General features: G+C 39.5%; 1 protein-coding gene across 3 annotated transcripts in view; it reads left to right on the top strand.

Annotated features, from left to right (window-relative positions):
- MXI1 (MAX interactor 1, dimerization protein) overlaps positions 1-24394 on the top strand; it is an 83108-nt gene that overhangs the window by 11924 nt on the left and 46790 nt on the right. For 2 of the 3 annotated variants that reach the window (XM_036070025.2, XM_036070024.2), the window contains exon 2: positions 6422-6554. In XM_036070025.2, the coding sequence (XP_035925918.1) occupies positions 6422-6554 (133 nt within the window). Of the gene's footprint in view, positions 1-4897; positions 5123-6421; positions 6555-24394 lie in introns of those variants that run through there. The other variant, XM_036070026.2, reaches the window with a different exon arrangement.

The raw sequence follows: 24394 nt of genomic DNA, 5'->3' as shown, positions 1-24394 counted from the left end.
AACAAAAGATATATATAGTATATTCTTGCTTTTGAATATAGATGCAAACATTCTGAGGAAAATATTAATTCATGAAATGAGCGATGTTTCAAAAGAATAACATACCATGGCTGAGTGGGCTCTATGCCAGGGATGCCTGAAAGTCAAGAAATCTACCAGTATAAATGATTATAACCACAAATTAAAGGAGAATAATAAGGGACTAGAGCAACAAATGATGAAATGTCATTTGAAAAAAGTATTCAGGAGGCATTCCTGATGAAGGAAACCATTTCCATACAATAAAGGTTATTTACCTGTGGTAGTCTTTTAATTAAACTGGTGTAATGAGGTTAGGCCCATGGCTTGTCATCACCAGCAAGGGAGTTGATTCCAAGGCCACCCTTTCCTTAGAGAAGAATGAACCTTAAACAGAAAACAAAAGCAGGCTTTGGATCCCTTTGGAACGTAACCTGATATTTAAAGATTTGGGACTCCACAAATTTAAAAAATCAGAAAACTTTTTCTAATTTATTTATTTGTTTGTTTGTTTATTTATAAGAACACCAATCAACCAGAAGAAGAATTATGGAGATGGGTAGAGAGCACAGGATGAGAGTCTGTGGGCCTGAATCCTAATCCTTGCTTGGGGGGTTTGATAGATAGCTGCTCTGTGGCCTTTTGGTCAGTTACCATACCTCTCTGGCCCTCAGTTTTCTCATCTGAAAAATGGAAAATGGGAGACTAGATTGAGGAATAAGCTTAATGATATAAACTTATATGAAATTAACCATGAAATGTTATTTGGTGGGGGGCGGAGGGCATTAACTTGGCATGTCCCTAGCAAAGTCCTTTTCCAAAATCCAGAATACCTTATCATTTGTACCCCCAAGTGGGATGGATGCTCCAGGGGCAGCAAATGTCTTAGATGTGCATATTAACTGAGTCCTGCAATGCAGATTTCTTCTTGGATCCAAGTTAATGCAAAAAAGAAGCGAAAGGACATTCGAGAAATTAACACATCCATTATAATCACCGGAATAGGCTGCTGTAATAAGAGCCATTTAATAAAATTGTAAGAAGCCCTTTTCTAAGGGGGAAGAGATAGGCCAGGATGGAAGTCAAGTGCAGCTGTTTGAGCCTCTGCCAGTGGCCTGATCTCACCAGAAAACTGAAGTTAAAAAACAACAAACTTCAGATTCAGCGATCTCAGATGAACACTGCCTCCCCCTGCCGTTTCCTCCCGCCCCCACGTCCTTACTCTCCCTGTCTCCCCAGCTCAGGCACCTGGGTGCTCGGTGCTTTTCCGTGTGTTGGGGATGTCAGCCCGCAGCCCTGGCGACTGGAGCCTTGGGAGGCGGCAGCCACCTCTCGGGTTTAGCATTACGTCATCCTTTCTAGACCCAAATTTATCTCGGCTGCACGCAGACCCGCAGCTCTGAGCTGCCGCTGACTTGAGGAGAGCTTACGCATGAAGTTAGGCACGGCTGACTCACTGGGCAGAAGGAAAGGTTTTCTGCTGCTCTTCACGTTTTGGGGGCCCTGAGGGCAGAGGTGGGAAGGAGGCTGCCATTGTCATTTTGGGGTGGAGGATGGAAAGACGTATAACTGTGAAGGTTCTCATTTAGGAGCTCAGGACTCACCCTTCCTCCATCTTCAGCCTTCATTACTTGAAAACCCCCATTCTTAAAGATAATGGCAGAAAACAGTGCCCTGTACAGCAAGCATTTTGCACTTTCAGGGAAGTTCTCTTAAGCACCAGGTATTACCAATACAGTGACTTTGGCCTTGTAACTTAACCTCATGGTCCCTTCCCCTCTTTCCATCTCTCCTGTCTGCAGAAAAGATGTAATACAGACCAGTCTCCTCCATAGTTCATGAATCTGCAATAAGTCGTTTGGAAATTTGCATCGAGTAAACCCCTAAGAACGGAGAGCTTTGCCTGCTTGCTCCAGAGGGCAGCTCGTCCCCATCTGGGCTGTGTTTGTTAGAGGCCTGGGGGATTCAGGAGGACTTTTTCCATCTTCAAATGAGGCTCCCCTGAGAGAGATCTTTAGGGAGAGGACAGAACCGGAGACTGCGGGTAAGATTCCAGGTTCTTTGGTCAGAAGACTTTGGAAGCCTTGCTTTTCCTCAGTTTTTCCATCTGCATTTGTAGGGCAAACTGGATTCATTTGAGCAAAAGAAAGGCCACAGCTGCTTCTAGGTTCCTCCAGGCTGGGACTGGTGCTGAGGGATGGTTTGAGAAGAGCATTCCTTTCCTGAGGCTAGAGCCCCAAGCTTTGTGCTGCGGGAGGCCTTTGTGACCAATGTCAAAGCAAGAACTCTGGGAGTCAGCCAGAGCAGGGAAAAGGAAATGGCACCTTCAGTTGCTATTAGAAAAGACTGACTATTCCTGTACATAAATCTGCCCTTAACACTGCCCACTGCCCTCCATCACCATCAAGTCTGCTATTCTTCAACATATGCAGGTGGCCTTTTTGGTGACTCTCGCCCTACTTTCCATTTCCTCCTCTCCCTCTTGGCCATGACTCTAAAAGAAGGGCTGGTTAATTCATCTGGAGGTCAACTGTGAAAGGTCAGGCAATGCACTGAGCATCCTGCTTTCTCTTAATAACTGCTAGGACTTATGATCTATGGATTTAAACCCCTGTGTATTTTCAGTTGGTACATTTTTTTTTTTTTTAATTGCATGTCACATGGTTTATCTCCCATTGGGAGACTTTTATTTGTCATTAATCTACCTCTTTCAAATTCCTGCAGTAGCCCTTAGCAATTTGGGATCTAAAGCTTAAGGCGTCTACAAGTGGTAGAAACTAACTTTCAACCTAATAATTTCTGCCCTTAACTAACAGATCTTAGTGAATAGCTATTTTCTTTTAAATAATTCCATTCTTCCCTTTACCCAACATGCCCCTTGTCAAGAGTGGTTGTTACCAATACCTAATGGGAAAGCCCAGATCTGAAGTGACCTAGCCAACAACAGAAAAAGTAAAGTCCCTATTTCAAAGTCTTTACAAAAGAAATAAACTCTCCTGTGAACAGCGTGGGAACACCTCTCATTTTGGGTCTCCCTGCATTTGATAGAATATCTATTTGGTTCTTAAATGTGGTGCCAAAAGTGTAATATTTAAAAGGGCTGGCATAATTTTGCAGCTTTTGACCTCATTGGAAATCTTGTTCACTTTGAAAAAAAAAAAGAAGAAGAAGAAGAAGAAGAGAGAGAGAGAGCATTAAAATGCAGCATGAATCTCATGACATTTTTGAGAGTAAGATTTTCATTCTGAGATGATATTTTCTGCAGTAGCCACTGGAATGACCACAGGGAAGGGGAAATTCTCCCCTCACCAAGAGCTTCCTGTTATTTTGGATGTCCACCAGCAGGTTAAAATAATCAGGGTGGGAAAAAGTTATGGATGTTTATACAATTCCCAGCTTGCTCCTAGAGCATTCAACAGTTATGACCCTCTTGCCCTTCCTCTCCGTAGACCAATGGTTCTCAACTGGGAGTGATTTTTGTGCCCCAGCAGACATTTGGCAATGTTTGGAGACCTTTTTGGTTGGTAGTGTGCTACTGGCATCTAGTGGGTAGAGGCCAGGAATGCTGCTGAACATCCCCCAAAGCACAAGTCTGCCCCCCCAAAGCACAAGTCTGCCCCCCCCCCCGAATTATTTGCCCAAAATGTCAATAATGCAGAGGTTGAGAAACTCTGGTCTAGACTTTGAGGGCTTGTTAGATTGAGGACTTGGAATGAGAATGGAAGAGAGGGCAGCCATTGGCAATCCTTTAATGTGGTCCCTGCTCTCTTTAGCCCCTGCTTTCAGTTCCCTCTCTATGGAGGAGAACAAGAGAGGAAACAATCATCATAGCTTCCATTAACTGAGTGGCATGTACTAAGTCCTGGAATTTTTTCGTTTAATCTTCACAATAAGCCCTACTGACTATAGACTCCTTGAGAGTAGAGTCCATATCTGTTTTCTCATTACTGTACACATTATGTCTAGTACAGTGCCTGGCACATGGCAGGCCCTCAATGTTTGGATAAATGGAGTAACTGTATCTATTTTATACATGAGGAAAATGAGGCCTGAAGAGTCCAGACAGGTAGTGTAACTAGCAGAGTCAGGATTTAAACTGAACCCTTTGTGACTTCAACCCCAAATCACTTACCCACTGAATTATGTCCTTCACTGGCAACACCAGAGAGGATTTCTAGCCTCTAAAGACACTAGCGAGGGTCCGGAGCAAAATAAATTTTTTTTAAAAACGCACGAAATACAGAACTACCTCTACGTGGAAACCAAGGTGGAAGAAGGGCCTCATGGAAACTTTCTGTGGTACGGATGGGATCATCCCCTGTTTCTGAACAGTGATCTTGGCTTTTCAAATGCTTGTGTGTGCGCCAGCCGAACAGCACATTTTGCGATGGGGGAACTGAGGCATGGAAGTTACATGAAAAAGTGGTAGTAGATAGAGGACTAGAACATGGCACTTCAGATAATGAATGCTCCAGGTCCTGGGCACCCGCCGGAAATCGCTGAGAAAAGAGCTTCCCAGTAACTGGCTCAGATTCTTCCTTCCCAGAAGTAAAGCCCAGATAACTTCTTAGTCTTTACACCCTAGAGACAGAAGTCGAACGGGACTACATTTCCCAGCTGCCATTGCGGAATTCGGCAAAGCGCAGGCGCACTGACGTGGTGTGTGTACTACCAATCTCGGTGTGCAGTGGGAGGGGGCGGGACTACATTTCCCAGGAGGCAGAGGAAGGGGCGGGACGGGGCGGGCCTCGGTGCTGCGCCCGCCCCTCCCCCGTGCTCGCGCGGAGAGGTAAACAAACCGCGCGCGGGCTGCCGGCGGCGGCGGGCGCGGCGGGCGCGGCGGGCGCGGCGGGGGCGGCGGGGGCGGCGGGGGCGGCAGGGGCGGCGGAGAGCGCGCCGAGCCGCGGCCGGGCTGGCCCGCCCGCCCGCCGCACATGTCCCGGGGCGGCGCGGGCCTGTAGCCGCCTGCGGCGCCTCCTGTCGGCCGGGGAAGGGAGCACGGAGAGGCCCCGGTCGCCACCAGCGGTGCCCATGGAGAGGGTGCGGATGATCAACGTGCAGCGCCTGCTTGAGGCGGCCGAGTTTTTGGAGCGCCGAGACCGAGGTAACGGCTGGGCGCCCCCGCCTCCGCCACCACCCGAGCCCGCGCACTCCTCCGCGCGGGGAATGCGGTGCGATGTGTGAGGGGAGGGAGGGTGCGGGTGTGAGGAGCGGGGTACGTGCGTGAGCAGGGGAGGCAGGGCTGCGTGCGTGAGGGGTGCGTGTGTAAAGAGGTGCGTGCATGAGGAGTGTGAGTGAGGAGCGCGTGTGTGAGGAGAGGGGTGTGTGAGGGGAGGGAGGGTGCGTGTGTGAGGAGCGGTGCGCGGGCGACAGGTGCGTGCGTGAGGAGGGGTGCGCGTGTGCGGGGAGGCGGGGGTGCGTGTGAGGAGAGGAGCGCGTGTGAGGGGAGGTGCATGGTAAGGGGGGGTGTGAGGAGGGGTGCGCGCCTGAGGGGAGAGCGGGTGGGGAGGGGTGCGGGTGATGGTGGGCGCTCGGAGCCGGCGAGGGGAGGGGTGCGGGAGGGGCCGCGCGGGCCTGTGTGTGCGGGGAGGACGACGATCTGGGGGCAGAGGGGAGGTGGGCCAGAGCAGAGGGACGGAGTGTGTTGAGAGTGGGCGCCAGCCCGAGGACTTGGGAGGCAAGAGGGAAGAAAGAACTGAAGCAAGGGGGTAGGCGGCGGCGCAGGTAGGGGTGGAGGAGGCGAGGCTGGCGGCCGAGGAAGGGAATGCCTGCCGAGGAGCCGGTGGGGAGGAGGATGCACACCTGTGGGGAAGGGACCTCTGAGAAACTGAGGTGGGAGGAGGCGGGACCCCATTTAGGGACCGAGACTCGAAGAGATGTAAAGAGACTGGGGAGTGAAGAGTAGGAACTCTGGAAATGAAGGTGTCGGGGGAGAAAATGTCCTCCGAGATGAGGCAATTGAATGGTTTGAAATACGTGAAAATGGAGCGCTTAGTGAGAGACCTAGAATGGAGAGAGTTAAAGGGGGATTTCGAGGCGGGTGAGATAATTGAGGTGGATGGCAACTAGTCTCAGAAATCAGTGTGTTTCAGTCAAGAGTTCTTGGAGAAAAGGATTTTGGAGAGGATGGAGAAATTACTTGGTTTAGAAGAAGTATCTGTACCCCTTTCAGGTGATGGGTTGGGTCTGTATATAATGTTACAGGATCGATGTCCTGGGAAGGACTGAGAATTTTGCCTTCCAACCAAAAAGGGGAAAAATATTACCTCCTTTTCTTCTGCTGTTTTCAGCAACATTTTACTGCAGGGACTTTAGATCTTTGGATCCATGGATTTGGGTACATTCCTGTTATCATGTCTCTCTCTCTCTTTTTTTTTTTTTTTTTTTTTTGCTGTCTCTTTAGAGTGTGAACATGGCTATGCCTCCACGTTCCCCTCCATGCCGAGCCCCCGGCTGCAGCATTCAAAGCCCCCAAGGAGATTGAGCCGAGCACAGAAACACAGCAACGGGAGCAGCAACACCAGCACTGCCAACAGGTAGCAAGCTGGGAGGTTTAGAAAGGGCAGCTGGAGGGAGGGAGCACACAGGCAAAAGGGCAGGCCCTACTCGCCTCAGTTCTCTAATACCAAGTCTGGAGCAACACTGAATAGCCAGATGAGTTCCTTTACCACCATCCCTGGAGATTTGGCCCTTTTAAACTAATAAAGTCTAGATATCATAACCTGACTTTGTGTGGAAGGGAAGGAGTAGAATCCAAAAGAAAACCAAAGAGTTGTTGCTGGGTTTATTAAGTGGGGAGATCTGTGACTGAGAGGGACAATAAATTAAGAGACTTGACAGCATGTGTCCATGCATGCAACCACATGCTAAAAGTAATCTTGGGCCAACTTTAAACTTGGACGATCCAAGAAGAATTTTTAAAAACCAGAAATAGCTCAGGCAGGATATAAAGCAGAATCAAGGGTTCTGTTAAAGGAATAAAAATATTTGGTTAGAGTAGGAAGTTAGTGGGCAAGGTCTATTTGTTGTTTAAGGGTGAAAGGGAAGACCATGCTATGAAAGTTGTATCTCTTAACTTGATAAGATTGAGTTGGTAAGGGAGCTTTTAAAGAAAAAAAAAAAAAACACAGAGAAAGAAGATGCTTATTTTTCAGTCCAAAGAGATCTCTAGAAAATGCTTGTCTGGATGTACTCAGACATAGTTGACTTCCATTTTTTTGAAAACTTTTGGTAGTGCCTGGCTGTCTTTTCAGTGTTTTGTCCCAGAGGGTCAGTGAATTCTAAGGATTCAGCTCATAGGAACTTTTCAAAAGGCCATCTTTAAATCAACAGATGCTGTTTTTTCCATTGACAAGAGGAATTAAATGAGACCTTTTTTTCTGATCCCCAAAGCTTTGTCTAGAGAATGTAAGCATTTATTTTGGAGAGGCACAGAGCAATCTTTGGGTAACTAAGGTTGCCTGAAGAGTTTGGGGAACTCCAGACAGGTAGTTGGGTAGTCACTTGGGGAAGTAGATTGGGGAGAGAGCAGGAATAGGGGCTCTTACTAATAGATGCAGGAAACTTGAGGTTCCTACAGATAGTAATTAGAGCTCAAAAGTTTGGATCTTCCCACTCTGCATTTTTGACATTGCTGAGGCAAAACTAGGATTCACCCTTCCCCCTTTGACTAATCTTTAAAGCTGTGTGTTTCCTTTTTTGGCTTCTTCATTAGGAGTATTCTGTGTTTTTTTGTTTTTGTTTTTGTTTTAAAGATTTTATTTATTTATTTGACAGAGAGATCACAAGTAGGCAGACAGGCAGGCAGAGGGAGTGGGAGAAGCAGGCTCCCTGCTGAGCATGGAGCCCAATTCGGAACTCCATCCCAGGACCCTGGGATCATGACCTGAGCCAAAGGCAGACACTTAACGACTGAGCCACCCAGGCGCCCCTATTCTGTGTTTTTTAAACTTAATTTTTTTTTTCTTTTTAAGATTTTATTTATTTATTTGACAGAGAGAGAGACAGCGAGAGAGGGAACACAAGCAGGGGGAGTAGAGGAGGGAGAAGCAGGCTTCCAGCCGAGCAGCGAGCCCGATGTGGGGCTCGATTCCAGGACCCCGGGATCATGACCTGAGCCGAAGGCAGACGCTTAACGACTGAGCCACCCAGGCGCCCTCAAACTTAATTTTTAAAATTATAAAAATAGTTAGCTATAAGCTTAATATGCTGTATTTATGTTTATGTGTTGGTCGGTCTAGAGGGTTTTTTATGGTATGATAGTTTTGGAATGAAAATATGTAATATGATATGCAGCATTTGAACAAATAAATATGAATTTTTTTGTTCTTCACAGTTTCTCTGGTTCAGTGTCAGCAACTAGGATCTATATTTCAAGAATTCAAATTCATGGGTTTTTCAATCCTGTGTAGATTAAAAAAGGTTTTTTTTGTTTTTGTTTTTTAATTTAGAGACATGCAAAGAGTATCACATAGGAAACCAGACCTGGGTTTTGTCATGCTACAAGTATTTACTGAGTCTTTCCTATTTTGTAGAAATCAGGTAAATGATCTTACTACATTTTTTCTTCGTCCCTCTTCTCATCTGTACAATGAAGGGAAGGACTACATATTTACCAAGGTCCGTTTTTCCTCTGAAGTTCTATGGCACTGATTTATTGACAGTTCTAGAGATCAATTACAATATTAGTTATTCAGTATACCACTCCATCATTGCAGATGTGACATTGTTACTAACAATTCAAGGATTATGGATGCATAAATAAGATACACGTTTCTAGATTTTACCAGTTATGTTACAGGTCATTAGTAAATCTTTGTCATCTATTGACTTATACTTTGCTCAGCTTGGGGTTTTGACTAAGTGGTGTTTCTGTTTCATGGTAGTGTTCCTGTTAGGATTCTACTATTGTGTGTGGGACCACAGTGCTAATTACTGTATGTTTTAGCACAGCATATCAGAAATTCTGGAGAACTACAGGCATGCCATGTTCTTATAGTACCCATGGGAAAATAATTATGTGTACATTGGACCACCCAAGACTAAGGAAGATAATTTTTCATAGGAATATAAGTAGTAAGAAGAAAAGAAAAAGAGAGAGCAAGAAATAGATTTTAGAATATATTAAGGTCCACCCGTGTGTGGGGTTTGACTGGGGCCTATAGATGAGAACTAGTATGTTAAAGTCAAACACTAGAAATTATTATTCCTTACCATTTGTTTAAAACTTCTGCTTCATGGAATACAGGCGCCAAGGATCAATTTCCAGTGCTGGGGTATATGGGAAATGGGGTTGTTAGTCCATTTGAAGGAGACCTTATGGACATCTGTTAACTTTAGGCCTATTACTGGATTTAGTAGAAATTTTATTATATTGGTTACATAAAGCAGAAAGAAAGAAGACTTGTAAAAATTTTCCATTTATTAGTCATCTGAAACAAGGAAAGGAATAGAGTTATGAGCATATCTGTCTTATTTCCCTGATCAAAAAGCTACTCGTGTGGAAGTTGCTGTTACTATTATGCATCTTGGACGTTGATATCTTGTTTGTCATAAGATGATATTTGTTTCCCTGACATTTTAGCATCTTTCAGATATAATGTTGGTTGGCTTTTCCCCCCTAATATTCTCAGGTGTAATATGATCTCCCTGATATAACTCCTAATATTTTAAGTCTTGAAATCTTTTTTCACATAAGTACAAAGAAGAGAAAAAAATAAGTGATATGATATTACAAACATGTACCTTGAAAATCCCAGTAATTTTATCATTTGATATCCTTCTAACTGACAGTTCAGAAGTGGGACCTATAATATGTAATTATTTTTTAAATACATGGTTGACTTTACTGTAGTCTTGGTCATGACCTTCTGGCACATTTCCTAAAATCACCCTTCCTAAGATGTTACTGCTATTAGAAAACCTGGCTGCAGTTGCTATCTGGCTTACTGAGGAACGTCACATAAGCTCAAATTCCCAGCTTTTTACTGTTTGGTCTCACAACTGAAAAATTTAAAGATCTGTCATCTTTAAAACTCTACTAATGCTACTCTACCTGGCTTCATTGTAACACTGATTTTCTCCTAAGTATCTCTTGAATCTGCCTTCTTTTCCCTTATCTTCATTACTTCCCTCCTAATGAGATACCATCTATCTTTCACCTGGAGAACTGTTGTAACCTCCTAACTGGTATCCATGTAACTACTCATGCCCCATATACAATTCTGATGAATTATATTGGCTAGCTTTCTTTCAATTTCTTCAATACACCATGTTTCCTCCTACTTCAAGGTCTTTGCACATATTCTGTTCTTTCCCCTTTTGCCGAGTTGTCTCTATCTAATAACACTCTTATTTCAACTCAATCATAACTTCTTCAGGGTAGCCTTTTCTCATGAGCCAAAGTAGATCAGGTGTTCACATGATGACACTCCTACTTTTCCTTCGTGGTGTTTATCATAGTTTGTAGAAATACAGTTTTCTGATTGATAAATTCATGTCTCAGTCATTGGACTAAAAACTCCATGAAGGCAGAAATTGAATCTCTTCTGCTTAAGGATTTATCCCCAGTATCTATCACAATGCCCTGTACATAGTAGGTGTTTCTTAAAAAATGGAAGGTTTTCAAACTCCAGGTAGACTACCCTCTGTGGAACTGAATTTCTCTTTTGTGCTGAGTACCATATTAAAGTCTGGAAGAAGAAATGATGCAACTCTTACTTTGGCAAACTCTGATTACATTGTATTCTAAAGGATGTTAGCGATAATATATTTGGAAAGGAAGATAATATGTAGTATTTGAAGACTAAAAATCTCCAACTTCTTTTATTTAAAAGAATTATAGTATAGTATACTATAGTATAATATATAAGTATATTATAGTAGACTATAGAATGTTGCAATTAATTTTAAAGAACACTCATTGTCATCCTGTCGTGAAAATAAAATATTAAAACGTATCCGCAAGAACCATATGTGTGTCAAATATTGGCAATAAATGTTGGTATGAGTCTGACACATAGTAATTGCATTGTTTTAAGGTGATGTAGAAAGTGATAGTAAGTACCAATTTATGTTTGAATTTTAAGTTGATGAAAAATTTATTCTATTTGATATCTTTTGGATATTAAAGAATCTCACAATACCAGCCACATTTCAATTCCACTTGCTAGGATTGAGGACATTAAAAAACAAAACAGCTTTCCTTTTGCTTATAAGGCTTTATTTTAACTTTTCTTAAACTACAGAATTATGAAATGTTTTAGTCTTGAAGGGAATGATTGTATTGTTATATTTTTAGCTTTAAAGACTTTTTGGTTGTCTTCTTCATGGATTATTAGTTTTTTGGGGAAGTAGTGGTGAATTCTTTTTTTAAGAAACTATCCTTTTACCAGTAGAAGTAATTTGAAATTTGTTCTATCTTCTATTTTTATTCTTAAATATGTACCTCTTTGTTCACTGAATAGTTGAATGAAACCTTATTTTTATTGTGAAATTTCTTTTTACTATTCTATGCTTTTCAGATTTTCTGTATCAAGAAATTGTTCCTGAGTCTCTATCAAATAGATAACTCCTAGAGTACCAGGACAGAAGTAGAGATTAGTAGCAGTTAAACTCTTTGTGATGTTAGTATTGTTCTTCAGTATTTTCCAAATGTTGAGTGATTAACACCTCCTTTGTGATATTTTAGTGATATTCTGTCTTCCCCTAAAACTGAGTTTAAATGAAAAATTATCAAGAATTATGGGGTGCCTGGGTGGCTCAGTCATTAAGCGTCTGCCTTCGGCTCAGGTCATGATCCCCGGGTCCTGGGATCGAGTCCTGCATCAGACTCCCTGCTCAGCAGGAAGCCTGCTTCTCCCTCTCTCACTCCCCTTACTTGTGTTCCTTCTCTCACTATGTCTTTCTCCGTCAAATAAATAAATAAAATCTTAAAAAAAAAAAAAGAATTATATATGTACCTCACTCTAAACAAACTCAGACTTTCCATTAAATGCTTCATTGAAGCATAAGTTTGCTGTTGGAGTTTCTAAAGGACATATTCCCTTATGGAAGTGTTTCAAGGACACTTGATGATCATGCCTTGTAAGTCAGTAGGATAGCTGCTTCTGTTCCTATTTGATTAGCGGCCTTTTTCCAGAATATTGAATACATGGTGTGGAAGATCACAAATTATAAAAAGGGAATTCAAGATTTCATTCAGTATAGTTCTCTGCTTTATGAAGGTAAGATATTATCACTCATTTTATGATTAAAACTCATGTGGCCTGGAGATGGTAAGAGATACCTAACTATAGGTGGTTGATTTAATATCAAGCTGGATTTTCAGCAGAATGTGCATCATTCTAACCAGATGAGACTGTTGACCCGAAGAAAGCTTTTTCTTCTAGATTTCTCCTTGCAAAGGAAACAGCATTGCGTTCTTTTGGACATAGCATGATTCTTTGTCACTTCTTAAATGAAGACAGTTTTGAAGATACTAGTGTAATCAAAGAGCTTTGATGGTATTGTTTGAGAAAATGTATTTCCAGATCCCATTTTTGGTCAATAGTGCTGATGTAATATAAGCATGCATATTTTTTTGTTAGATTGTTTTTATTTTTCATTTTGGCTTCCTACATTTTAAAATACTGGCAGCTTTCTCCCCCCTCTGCGTAAGTATGTAGGAGTGTGTGTGTATGTGTGAGAGAGAGTGTATGTGTGTACACCATCTTCATTACCATTTGATGAAGGAAACACATGTTGTCAAGTAAACATAAGCATATTATTTCAAACTAAGAAGAGTTTAATATAGGAAAAATAGATGATCCTATGAGGAGTATAATGGGGAGGACCTGATTAATTTTGATAGATGAAGGAAGGCATCTCAAAAGTTGAACCTCTTGCTTTATCTTATCTTGAACATTTTTTTCATGTTCATACACATTTGTTAAATCATGTTAAATTATAGCATGATACTCTGTTTCATGTATATACCATAATTTGTTAAGCCAGTCATCCATTGATGACATTTAAGTTATTTTTAGATTTTTTTTCATTCAAAACAGGGCTACTCTGAACATCTTTTTGCAGATACCTTCGTACATTTGTCCACCTAGATTCTTAGGAAAACATGAAGAATTAGAATTGTTGGGTCAAAGGGTAGGATCCATCTTCAATAATAATAGTAATAGTAACCCCTTGCGTTTAACATACTACTTGTCTATAAAGCCCTTTAATGTATATTATTACCTCATTTGAATTTCAGAAGAGTTCTGTGAGGTAAAATGAAGATATTTTCCTTATTTTTTTTAAATTTTTTTATTGTTATGTTAATCCCCATACATTACATCATTAGTTTTAGATATAGTGTTCCATGATTCATTGTTTGTGCATAACACCCAGTGCTCCATGCAGAACGTGCCCTCCTCAATACCCATCACCAGGCTAACCCATCCTCCCAACCCCCTCCCCTCTAGAACCCTCAGTTTGTTTTTCAGAGTCCATCGTCTCTCATGGTTCTTCTCCCCCTCTGATTTCCCCCCCTTCATTCTTCCCCTCCTGCTACATTCTTCTTCTTCTTTTTTTCTTTCTTAACATATATTGCATTATTTGTTTTTTCCTTATTTTTTTTGATGAGGAAACTGGACTGGCATGCAAGGTAACTTGCACAGGTAGAACTAGGAGATAAGACAAGTCCCTGGGATTTGTTTCTCTGGGATCAGCAAACAGCCCTTAGTATAATTTTTTTTTTTTTGAAGATTTTATTTATTTATTTGACAGAGAGAGACACAGCGAAAGAGGGAACACAAGCAGGGGGAGTGGGAGAGGGAGAAGCAGGCTTCCCGCCGAGCATGGAGCCCGATGCGGGGCTCGATCCCAGGGCCCTGGGACCAGGACCTGAGCCGAAGGCAGACGCTTAATGACTGAGCCACTCAGGCGCCCCTGCCCTTAGTAATAATTTCCTTAAAAAGTAAGACTTAGTGACTGTAACCTGAAATTTATGTGTTAGTACTCTCCTTTTCTGCTCTGCCAAATGTCTGAAACGTGTGGTCTGCATCTGCTGCTTTAATGCTTTCCCACCAGTGCTTTTTCAACTTTTGCAGTTTGCTTCCTCAATTTGCTTCCTTTTTCATTAGTTATTGATACTGCTTTCTTAAAGGTAATTAGTAACCAAATTTTCTGAACTTATACTATGTACGTAGAACATGCTTCTCTACCATAGAGGAGCTTATGGTGTATTTGGAAAAATATGTGTGTAATGAAATGGTAAATTAAACAAGTCAGTAAGATGTTATAAACATGGCTATATTTGTCAGATGACAGTATATAGATTAAATTATTTAAATTCACAGAAGAGATTACAATAGGTTATTGTAGAAATGTTATAGATTCACAGTATATACTTATTCATTAACTTTGACATACATTGAAGGAGATACAGGGATTCCATAACTTAGTATAAGTGAAATTCCTTATGTGTTATCTAAGTAATTTCTTATAAGAGAATATATTTGGTTTGGTAGATAATTTTGTTATTAGTGTTACTACATACATTTCAGGGGAAAAGTGTTGTGGGTTTTCTTTCTATTTAGTTTTATGACATTGGATAAAAAGGTTTCTGTGTGGTATTTATTTCATTATGTTTCTTTATTATGGGAAATATTTTTGATAGTCTTTTGAAAATACTATATAAACACCATTTGTGGAGGCCACATGATGAGAGCTTCGAAGCCGTTTGAAATGGGCATTTTTAAATTATAGAAGAATATAATTTTTTATTTATTTATTTTTAAAGATTTTATTTATTTATTTATTTATTCATGAGAGACAGGGGCAGAGGAAGAAGCAAGCTCCCCACGGAGCAGGGAGCCCGATGCAGGACTCTATCCTAGGACCCTGGGATCATGACCTGAGTGGAAGGCAGACGCTTAACGACTGAGCCACCCAGACACCCAAAGAATGTAATTTTAGTCTCAATGTATTTTGATAAAGCAACTGATTTTCCTTTATTCTTATTTTGATTAATTAGACAAGGACAATTAGGATTCTCTTTTAGAAACTGTAAAGAACCTTTCTTTTTATGTAATAAGAGACTAGAGGGTAAATAAGTTTGTCTTGGTATTAGAGGAAATGTAAATTTTGAGGTTTTTAATTTTGATTACCATAATTTTGTGTGGGTGTATATATATCTTCAATATGAATAACAGGAAAAAAAGTGATCTTCAGATTTCATAAAAACTCTGGATGACATATTGTTGTTAATACTGAATCTGCTAGGGGGCGCCTGGGTGGCTCAGTTGGTTAAGCGACTGCCTTCGGCTCAGGTCATGATCCTGGAGTCCCTGGATCGAGTCCCGCATTGGGCTCCCTGCTCGGCAGGGAGCCTGCTTCACCCTCAGACCCTCCCCCCTCTCATGTGCTCTCTCTCTCTCTCTCATTCTCTCTGTCTTAAATAAATAAATAAATAAAATCTTTTAAAATAAAATAAAAAAAAAAAATACTGAATCTGCTAGGATTGGTTTCTATAGTCTTTGTTGGTAACAGTCAATGCATAGAAGTTACAATCTAAAATTAGACTTCTAGCCTGGCTCTAAAACCATTTGGTGTTCTTAATATTATCATTTTAACATGTTATTCAGTCAGTTGTCCTCTGGAAGGCTTGTTACTTTCCTGGAAATAGTACTATAAGCCAAAAAGAAATATTTGAATCTCATTTTTCTATAGAACCATTGCTTATTAGGGAGGTTCCTAAAAGCTCAAATTTTAATATTTTTATGGAATTTATCACAAATATCATATTTAATCCATTTAAAGAAAAAACAGTATATAAAATGTGCATTGTATATATATGTATACAATGTATATGTATAATGTATAAAATTTATTATATTATATATATGTATTATATACATATGATGTATAACATATGTAAATATATAATATATACTTATAAAATATATATAAATATATAAATATAAATATTACATATTATATTATTAAGATTTATTATTGTATTGTATATATACAATGTATAAAATTTGTGTATAAATAATTAAATAGAATTACATGGTGGTAATCTAACAATGTAAGGTTAAAATGCCATAGTGTATGTTATATAGTTGTAATTTTCTTAGTAAGTCATGCCTTATTTCTTTATTTCTTTATTCATTCATTGGCAAAAAGTGGATGACGGAATGTGAACTATAAGAGGACAGGGACTTTGTAATTTTAGAGTATTTATATTCCTAGTGTAGGTACTCATTAAATACTGAATGAATGGCTGAATACTTTGAGCACGATCATGTACATCTGAAGGTATTTTTTAATGAAATGTTGACATATTTTTTAGAAGACTTTTATTTATTTATTTAAGATTTTATTTATTTGACAGAGAGAGACACAGCGAGAGAGGGAACACAAGCAGGGGGAGTGGGAGAGGGAGAAGCAGACTTCCCACAGAGCAGGGAGCCTGATGCTGCCAGATCCCAGGACTCTGGGATCATGACCTGAACCAAAGGCAGACGCTTAATGACTGAGCCACCCAGGCGCCCCTTGAGAAGACTTTTAGAGAGACTTAGGCACAATTGATTGCTTTGTATGAAGTTGATCTAGGGGTGTTTAATATCATTAATCTCATTGTCAGTTTATTTGTGGCAGGTATACTTACTGGAGACAAAGTTATGTTTGTGTTTTTATTTATTTATTTATTTATTTATTTATTTATTTATTTATTTTAAGATTTTATTTATTTAGAATGAGAGAGAGCACATGAGGGGGGGGAGGGTCAGAGGGAGAAGCAGACTCCCCGCCGAGCAGGGAGCCCGATGCGGGACTCGATCCAGGGACTCCAGGATCATGACCTGAGCCGAAGGCAGTCACTTAACCAACTGAGCCACCCAGGCGCCCATGTTTGTGTTTTTAAAATTGAAGTTGAAGCCCCTATTATTAGAATAGCCGAGTAAGGTGTTTCTTTTATTCTTTAAACAAACATTTAAGTATCAGTAGGAATTTAATATTCACTTATTAAGTACCAGTATGTGTTTCATTTTGGTAAATAGCTTGGGTGTTAATGGTAGAGTGTAGCAAGCGTGAGGTCCTGTCCTGTGGGATGAAGGCCCCCTACTCCACATGTTCACAGGAACACTTGAATGTGGATGGTCATAGCATTATTCATGACTGCCAAAAGCTGGAAACAAAATATCTGTAAGCTGCTGATGGACAAGCAAAATGTAGTATGTTCATGCAGTGGAATGCTCTCCAGCAATAAAAATAAACAAACCTGGTGATGGGTATTGAGGAGGGCACGTTCTGCATGGAGCACTGGGTGTTATGCACAAACAATGAATCATGGAACACTATATCTAAAACTAATGAGGTAATGTATGGGGATTAACATAACAATAAAAAAATTAAAAAAAAATAAACAAACCACTCATACATATAACAAAGTGGATGAACAACAAACACATTAAATAGGGTCAGATACATAACAGTACGTATTGTATAATTCCATTATGTGAAATTAATTTTAAAAAAGGCAGAACTATAGAAATTAGAAAGCAGGTCAATGGTAGGCGAGGGGTGGGAATGGAGATTAACTACAAATGGGCATGAAGGAACTTTTGGGGTGATAGAAGTGTCCCAAAATTGGATTGTGGTAAAGGTTATGCAACTGTGTAAATTTACTGAAGCTCATTGAACTGTACCCTTAAAATGGGTGAATTTTTTAGTATTTTTTTAAAAAGATTTTATTTATTTATTTGACAGAGACATACAGTGAGAGCAGGAACACAAGCAGGGGGAGTGGGAGAGGGAGAAGCAGGCTTCCCGTGGAGCAGGGAGCCCGATGCGGGCTCGGATCCCAGGACCCTGGGATCATGACCTGAGCTGAAGGCAGACGCTTAACAACTGAGCCACCCAGGCGCCCCTTTAGTATGTAAATTATACCTCAGTAAAACTGTTAAAAAAATTGTCTGTTGCTGTTTACTGCAGTAAGATAAGAAGAGTCTGAACATGTGACAGGTGCTAAAAAGAACTAAAGGTGGAATGAATGAATATTAAACAATTAGGCCTTCAAAACTTGAAATAAACCAGTAAGGGGTTAGGAGTAGGGAGTGTAGCTGGTTGGAAAAATTACCTCCTCCATTCTCCTGCAGCTGCCAAAACGAGATTCAGCTATCCTCCCAGCCTCTCGTCCCTTACTTCCTTTGAGAGTCACTTTTCTGTAGGATGTACTTGCCTTACACAGTAAGATTCTTTGAAATAGATGTACAATATCTTCTGCTTCTAGTACTATAGGGAAGAATGGAATATATTAACACTAAAACTTGGGATCAACTTCAAAAAAATGGGCTTTATATTTATTATAATTAATGCTGTTAATTATGGTACTGTTCATTTCCCTCCAAAGTATCTATTGAATGTTTATTTCATGCCTGACTCTATCCTAAAATATCAGATTACAATTTGGAAGTCAAAAGATTTAGGAAATCACTGATATTTTCTGCATTTTTAAAGGTTTTTAGAATATTGCTCTGTTATCATATATTATGTGTTATCACACAGTAAATGTCCTGTTTTAACTTTTAGAAGTATGCTTAAGAGCAATAATTTTAATTTTCAAAATTCTTTGTAGTTTTTAATATTGCTCTCTCACCTAAAAAGTGATGATTTCATGAATAATGTGTAACTTTAGTATGTATTAGATGCTTCTTAATTTCTGGCACTACTAAGAATAGAAAGTGAAGTAGTTATCTTTTATTTTAAATTCATAACATTTAAAAAAGAAGTAACAGATGTATATAGTTGTAAGAGTCTGCTAATACTAAATGGCTTATAAAGAATAACATTCCTCTGCCTCATCTCTCCCCTTCCAGTTTCTACTTCCTAGTGGCTACCACTTCCAGTAATTTAACAGTTCGTCGGCTGTTCGCTTTATTTCTTTTTTTTTTTTTAAGTTTTTACTTATTTAAGTAATCTCTACACCCAACATGGGGCTTGATCTCACGACCCTGAGATCAAGAGTTGCATGCTTTAACGACTGAGCCAGCCAGGCACCTGTGCTTTCATATTTCTAAATAAGAAGCTTATTCTGGGGAGCACTGGGTGGCTCAGTCGATAAGCGTCTGCCTTCGGCTGAGGTCGAGCCCTGCATCGGGCTCCCTGCTTGGTGGGAGGCCTGCTTCTCCCTCTCCCACTCCCCCTGCTTGTGTTCCCTCTCTCGCTGTGTTTCTCTCTGTCAAATAAATAAATAAAATCTTAAAAAAAAAAAAAAAAGCTTATTCTGGGAGCTCTTGGGTGGCTCAGTTGGTTAAGCATCTGACTCTTAATTTCCACTCGGGTCATGATCTCAGGGTCATGAAATCAAGCCCTGTGTCAGGCTCTATGCTCAGCATGGAGTCTGCTTGAGATTCTCCCTCTGCACTTCCCTCTGTTCTCTCTCTCTATCCAAATAAATAAAATCTTAAAAAAATTTTTTTTAAAATAAGAAGCTTATGCTATTTATTATCTGTTGATTTCCTGTTATGGAAGATGAAGACTTGACTGTGTATATGCTTGACTAACAGCAGATTAATCATATGCCGGAAATGAAAAATTTTTAAAAATACACATAAATATAGATATTTCCCAAAGGAATGAGGCTTTTAAATAATGTATTTTCTAGTACTTTGTATTATTAGTCTCCCACAATAAGGAATTAATATTTTATTCTCATTTTTGAGTATTTTGTGGTACATTAGATTATTGCCTCGATTTCTGGATGAGGCTTATTACTTTTTAAAAAAATAAGCTTTATTTGGATATAATTTTTTTTTTTTTAAGATTTTATTTATTTGACAGAGAGAGACACAGTGAGAGAGGGAACACAAGCAGGGGGAGTGGGAGAGGGAGAAGCAGGCCTCCCGCCGAGCAGGGAGCCCGATGTGGGGCTCGATCCCAGGACCCTGGGATCATGACCTGAGCCAAAGGCAGATGCTTAACCGACTGAGCCACCCAGGCTCCCCTGGATATAATTTCCATACAATAAAATTCCCCAATTTTTAGCATATGAGTCAATGACTTGACATATGTATACAGTCACCTCCAGCAAAATTATGATATAGAACATGTTTATCACCTCAAAACATTGCTTCATGCCTCTTTACAGTCAGTTTCCTATCTCTGCCTCTTGGCCCTCGCAGCTTCTCATCTGTTTTCTGTCACTGCAGTTTTGCCATTTCTAGAGTTTCATATAAGTGGAATCATGTATATACTCTTTTTGCATCAAACTCCTTTCACTTAGCATAGTGTTTTTTGAGATTCATGTTTTTCTACGTTTCAGTAGTTCAGTTTTTTATATTGCTGAGTAATAATCCATTGTAGGGATCTATCACAATTTGTTTATTCATTCACCAGTTGATAGACATTTAGGTTGCATATAGTTTTTAGCTATTACAAGTAAAGATGCCTTTACTTTCATGGACAGGTCTTTTGTGTTTTCATATTTTTTAGATAAATACCTAGGAGTGGAATTGCTAAGCAATATAACAAATATATATTTAACTTTATAAAGAAATTGTCAAACCATTCCCCAAAGTGTCTGTACCATTTTACATTCTGACTAGCAGTGTAGGAGACTTCCATAGCTCCACAACCTGGATAGCACTTGGTATTGTCAGTCTTTTAAATTTTAGCCATTCTAGTGAGTATGGCATGATAACTTGTGGTTTAGATTGCATTTTCCTTATAACTAATGATCTTGAGCATCTTTTTATGGACTTGTTTGCTATTGATGTATCTTCTTTGGTGGAGTATCTAATTATATTTTTTGACTTTTTTCTTTTGAGTTGTTTGTTTTCTTGTTGAGCTGTAAAGAGTTCTTTGTAAAGTCTAGGAGCACCTGGATGGCTTAGTCGGCTAAGCATCAGATTCTTGGTTTCAGTTCAGGTCATGTCAAGGTCTTGGTTTCAGCTCAGGTCATCTCAAGGGGCTCAATCAGCAGAGAGTATGCTAGGAGTCTGCTTGAGATTCCCTCTCCCTCTGCTCTTCCCCCCCAAATAAGTAAATAAATAAAATCTAAAAAAAGAGACTGTTATCCAAAATATACAAAGACTTTAAAAAAGAGTTCTTTGTAAATTCTGGATACAAGTTCTTTATTACATATTTGTTTTGCAGATGTTTTCTTCTACTTAGTGGTTTGCCCTTATTTTCCTAACAGTGTCTTTTGAAGAATCAAAGTTGCATATTTTGATGAAGTTCAGTTTATGTTTGTGTTTTATTATTCATGCTTCTAATGTCCTAAAAAAATCTTTGCATAATCCAAAATCATGAAAAATTTTCTCTTTTCTCCTAGCAGTCTTATAGTTTTAGGTTTCATATTTAGATTTAAGTTTCATATAGAGTTAATTTTTGTAGAAGGTGTGAGGCAAAGGCTAAAGTTCATTTTTTGGCAAATACACTTTTTTTTTTTTTTTGAAAGATTCTACTTTCTCCATTGAACTACCTTAGGATCTTTGTAAAAAATCAGTTGACCACATACGTGTGAATCTATGATTGGTCCATTGATCAGAATATTTATTTATTATTTTTTTTTTCAAAGATTTTATTTATTTGACAGAGAGAGACACAGAGAGAGAGGGAACACAAGCAGGGGGAGTGGGAGAGGGAGAAGCAGGCTTCCCGCTGAGCAGGGAGCCCGATGTGGGGCTCGATCCCAGGACCCTGTGATCATGACCTGAGCCGAAGGCAGACGCTTAACGACTGAGCCACCCAGGCGCCCCCATTACTGTAGGTTTTTAAGATTTTATTTATTTATTTGAGAAAGAACGAGAGAGAGAGAGAGAGAGAGTATACGAGTTGGGGGGAGGGGCAGAGGGAGAGGAAGAAGCAGACTCCCTGCTGAGTAGGAAGCCAGATGCCAGCTCAATCCCAGGACCCGGAGACCATGACTGGAGCCGAAGGTAGACACCTAACTGACTGAGCCACCCGGGCACCCTACTGTAGTTGTTTTTTTTGTTTTGTTTTGTTTTGTTTTAATAAATCATGAAATCAGGTGTGTAAGTCTTCCAGTGTCGTTCTTCTTTTTCAGAAGTTCCTTTGACTATTCTAGGTCTTTTGCAATTTAATATACATTATAGAATCTGCCTGTCAATTCCTACAATAAAACCTATTAGAATTTTGATTGGGATTGCACTGAATCTCTAGGTTAATTTAGAGAGGCCTCACACATCAGAACAATACTGAATTTCCTGATTTATGAACATGGTATGTCTCTCCATTACTCAATTAGATGTTTTCATAGTTCAGCAATATTTTGTAGTTTTTCAGAATGTGAGTAATGTACATATTTTGTTAAATTTATCCTTAGGTATTTATTAATCTTTGATGCTATTGTAAATGGCAATTGAATTTGGTATATTAGTTCTAATAATTTGTATATTCCTTAGGATTTTCTAAATAGATAATAAATCTGTTTGCAGTACAGATATTTTTACTTCTTCCTTTCCATTCTGTATGATGTTTCTTTTTTCTGCTTTATTTTATTGGTGAGGACCCCTAATACGGTGCTGAATAGAAGTGGTGAGAGTGAACATTTTTTGTTCCTAATCTTGAGAAAACTTGCATTCTTTCACCATTGAGTATGATAACTGTACTTTTTGTAGATGCCTTTTCACCGGTTCGGGAAATTCCTTTCTTTCCTAATTTACTGAGGTGTTTTTTGTTTTTTTTTTTTTATCATGAATAGATGTTGAATTTTGTTAAATGATTTTTCTGCATTTGTTGAGATTATATTTTTCAAATTATTCTGTTAATGTGGTCCGCTACATTGATTGGTATTTTTGTTGAATCTTAAGTCAATCTTGCATTCCTGGAATAAACTCGGTTTGGTCGTGGTGTATTTTGTGATACTGACACCAACCACCCATAGTTAGCGCAGTGTCCACAAGTTTAAGGGTGCAGTTCTCAGCGTGACTGCCCTCACTACAGATGCCAGCTGTACTAACTGGCTACAAATCTGGGGGTCCTTAATCCCCTCAGGTTTGGTAATTCACTAGAACTACGCACGGAACTCAGGAAAGCACTATACTTATGACTACAAATTTTATTGTAAATAATATAAATCAGGACCAGCCAAATGAAGAGAAATATAGGGCAAGGTCTGGGAGAGTTGGGAACATGGACCTTCTGTGTCCTTTCCCTGTGGAATCAAGATGCTTTACCTTCCCGACACATTGATGTGTTTACCAACTAGGAAGCTCACCTGAGCCTCAGATTCCAGAGTTTTTATTTCAAAATCATTGTAGTCATAATTGATTGAATCACTGGCCACATGATTGAACTCAGTCTCTAGTGACCGTTCTCTCCCTGGAGGTTAGGAAGTCAGGTGATGCGAGTGGCTCAAAGCCCCAACCCTCTAACCACACAGTTCGTCTTTCTGTCGTGACCAGCCCTCAGTTCGAGTCATCTCTTTAGCATAAACTCAGGTGGTGGTCCAGGGCCCACCGTGAATAATGTAGACACTCCTATATCTTTGGAAATTCCAAGGTTCCACGAAGTTGGGACAAAGACCAAATTTTTAATTATAAAACTGATTCTTTCTATTTGCTGTTGGCTTCAATTTGCTAATAGTTCGTTAAGGATTCTTGTGTCATGAAGGATAGTAATCTGTTTTTTTATTTTGTTTTGTTTTTTCCCAATGTCATTTCTTTGGTTTCACTACCAGGATAATACTGGCCTCAAAATGAGTTGGGAAATGTTCCCTCTTTCTTTATCTTTTGAAAGATTTTATGTAGGATTGGTATTATTTATTCCTTAAATGCTTAATAACACTTGCCAATGAAAACTTCTGGGCCTGGAGTTTTCTTGTGGGAAGGTTTCTGATTATGAATTCAGTATCTTTAATAGATATAAGAGTATTCAGTGTTTCTAATTCTTCTTGAGTCAGTTTTAATAATTTGTATTCTTTCAGGAAATTTGTCCATTTCATCTAAGTTGTTTGAATTTGACTTAAAGTTGTTCATAATATTCTCTTATCATCCTTGTAATATCTGTTGGATCTATAGGGATGTGCACTCTTTCATCCTGATATGATTTTTTTGTATTAGTAATTTCTGTCTTTTTTTCATCATCAGTCTTAGAAATTTATCGATTTTACTGACTTTTTTAAAGTTAACTTTTGGTTTTATTGATAGTCTCTATTGTTTCCTATTTCTTATTTTGTTCATTCCTGTTCTTGGCTTTATTATTTCTTTCCTCTACTTCAGAGTTTCTCAGCCTCGGCATTATTGACAATTTTGACCGGATAATTCTGTTTTGAGCATCATAGGATGTTTAGCAGCATCCTTTACCTCTCCTCACAAAATGCCAGTAGATTTCCTAGTTGTAATAGCAGAAAATGTCTCCAGACATTGCCAAA

The sequence above is a fragment of the Halichoerus grypus genome, chromosome 7 (genome assembly GCF_964656455.1).
Source record: "Halichoerus grypus chromosome 7, mHalGry1.hap1.1, whole genome shotgun sequence".
In the NCBI taxonomy this organism is placed as follows: Eukaryota; Metazoa; Chordata; class Mammalia; order Carnivora; family Phocidae; genus Halichoerus; species Halichoerus grypus.
Note: the sequence above shows the minus strand (reverse complement) of the source record. Positions and strands in the feature narration are given on the sequence as shown.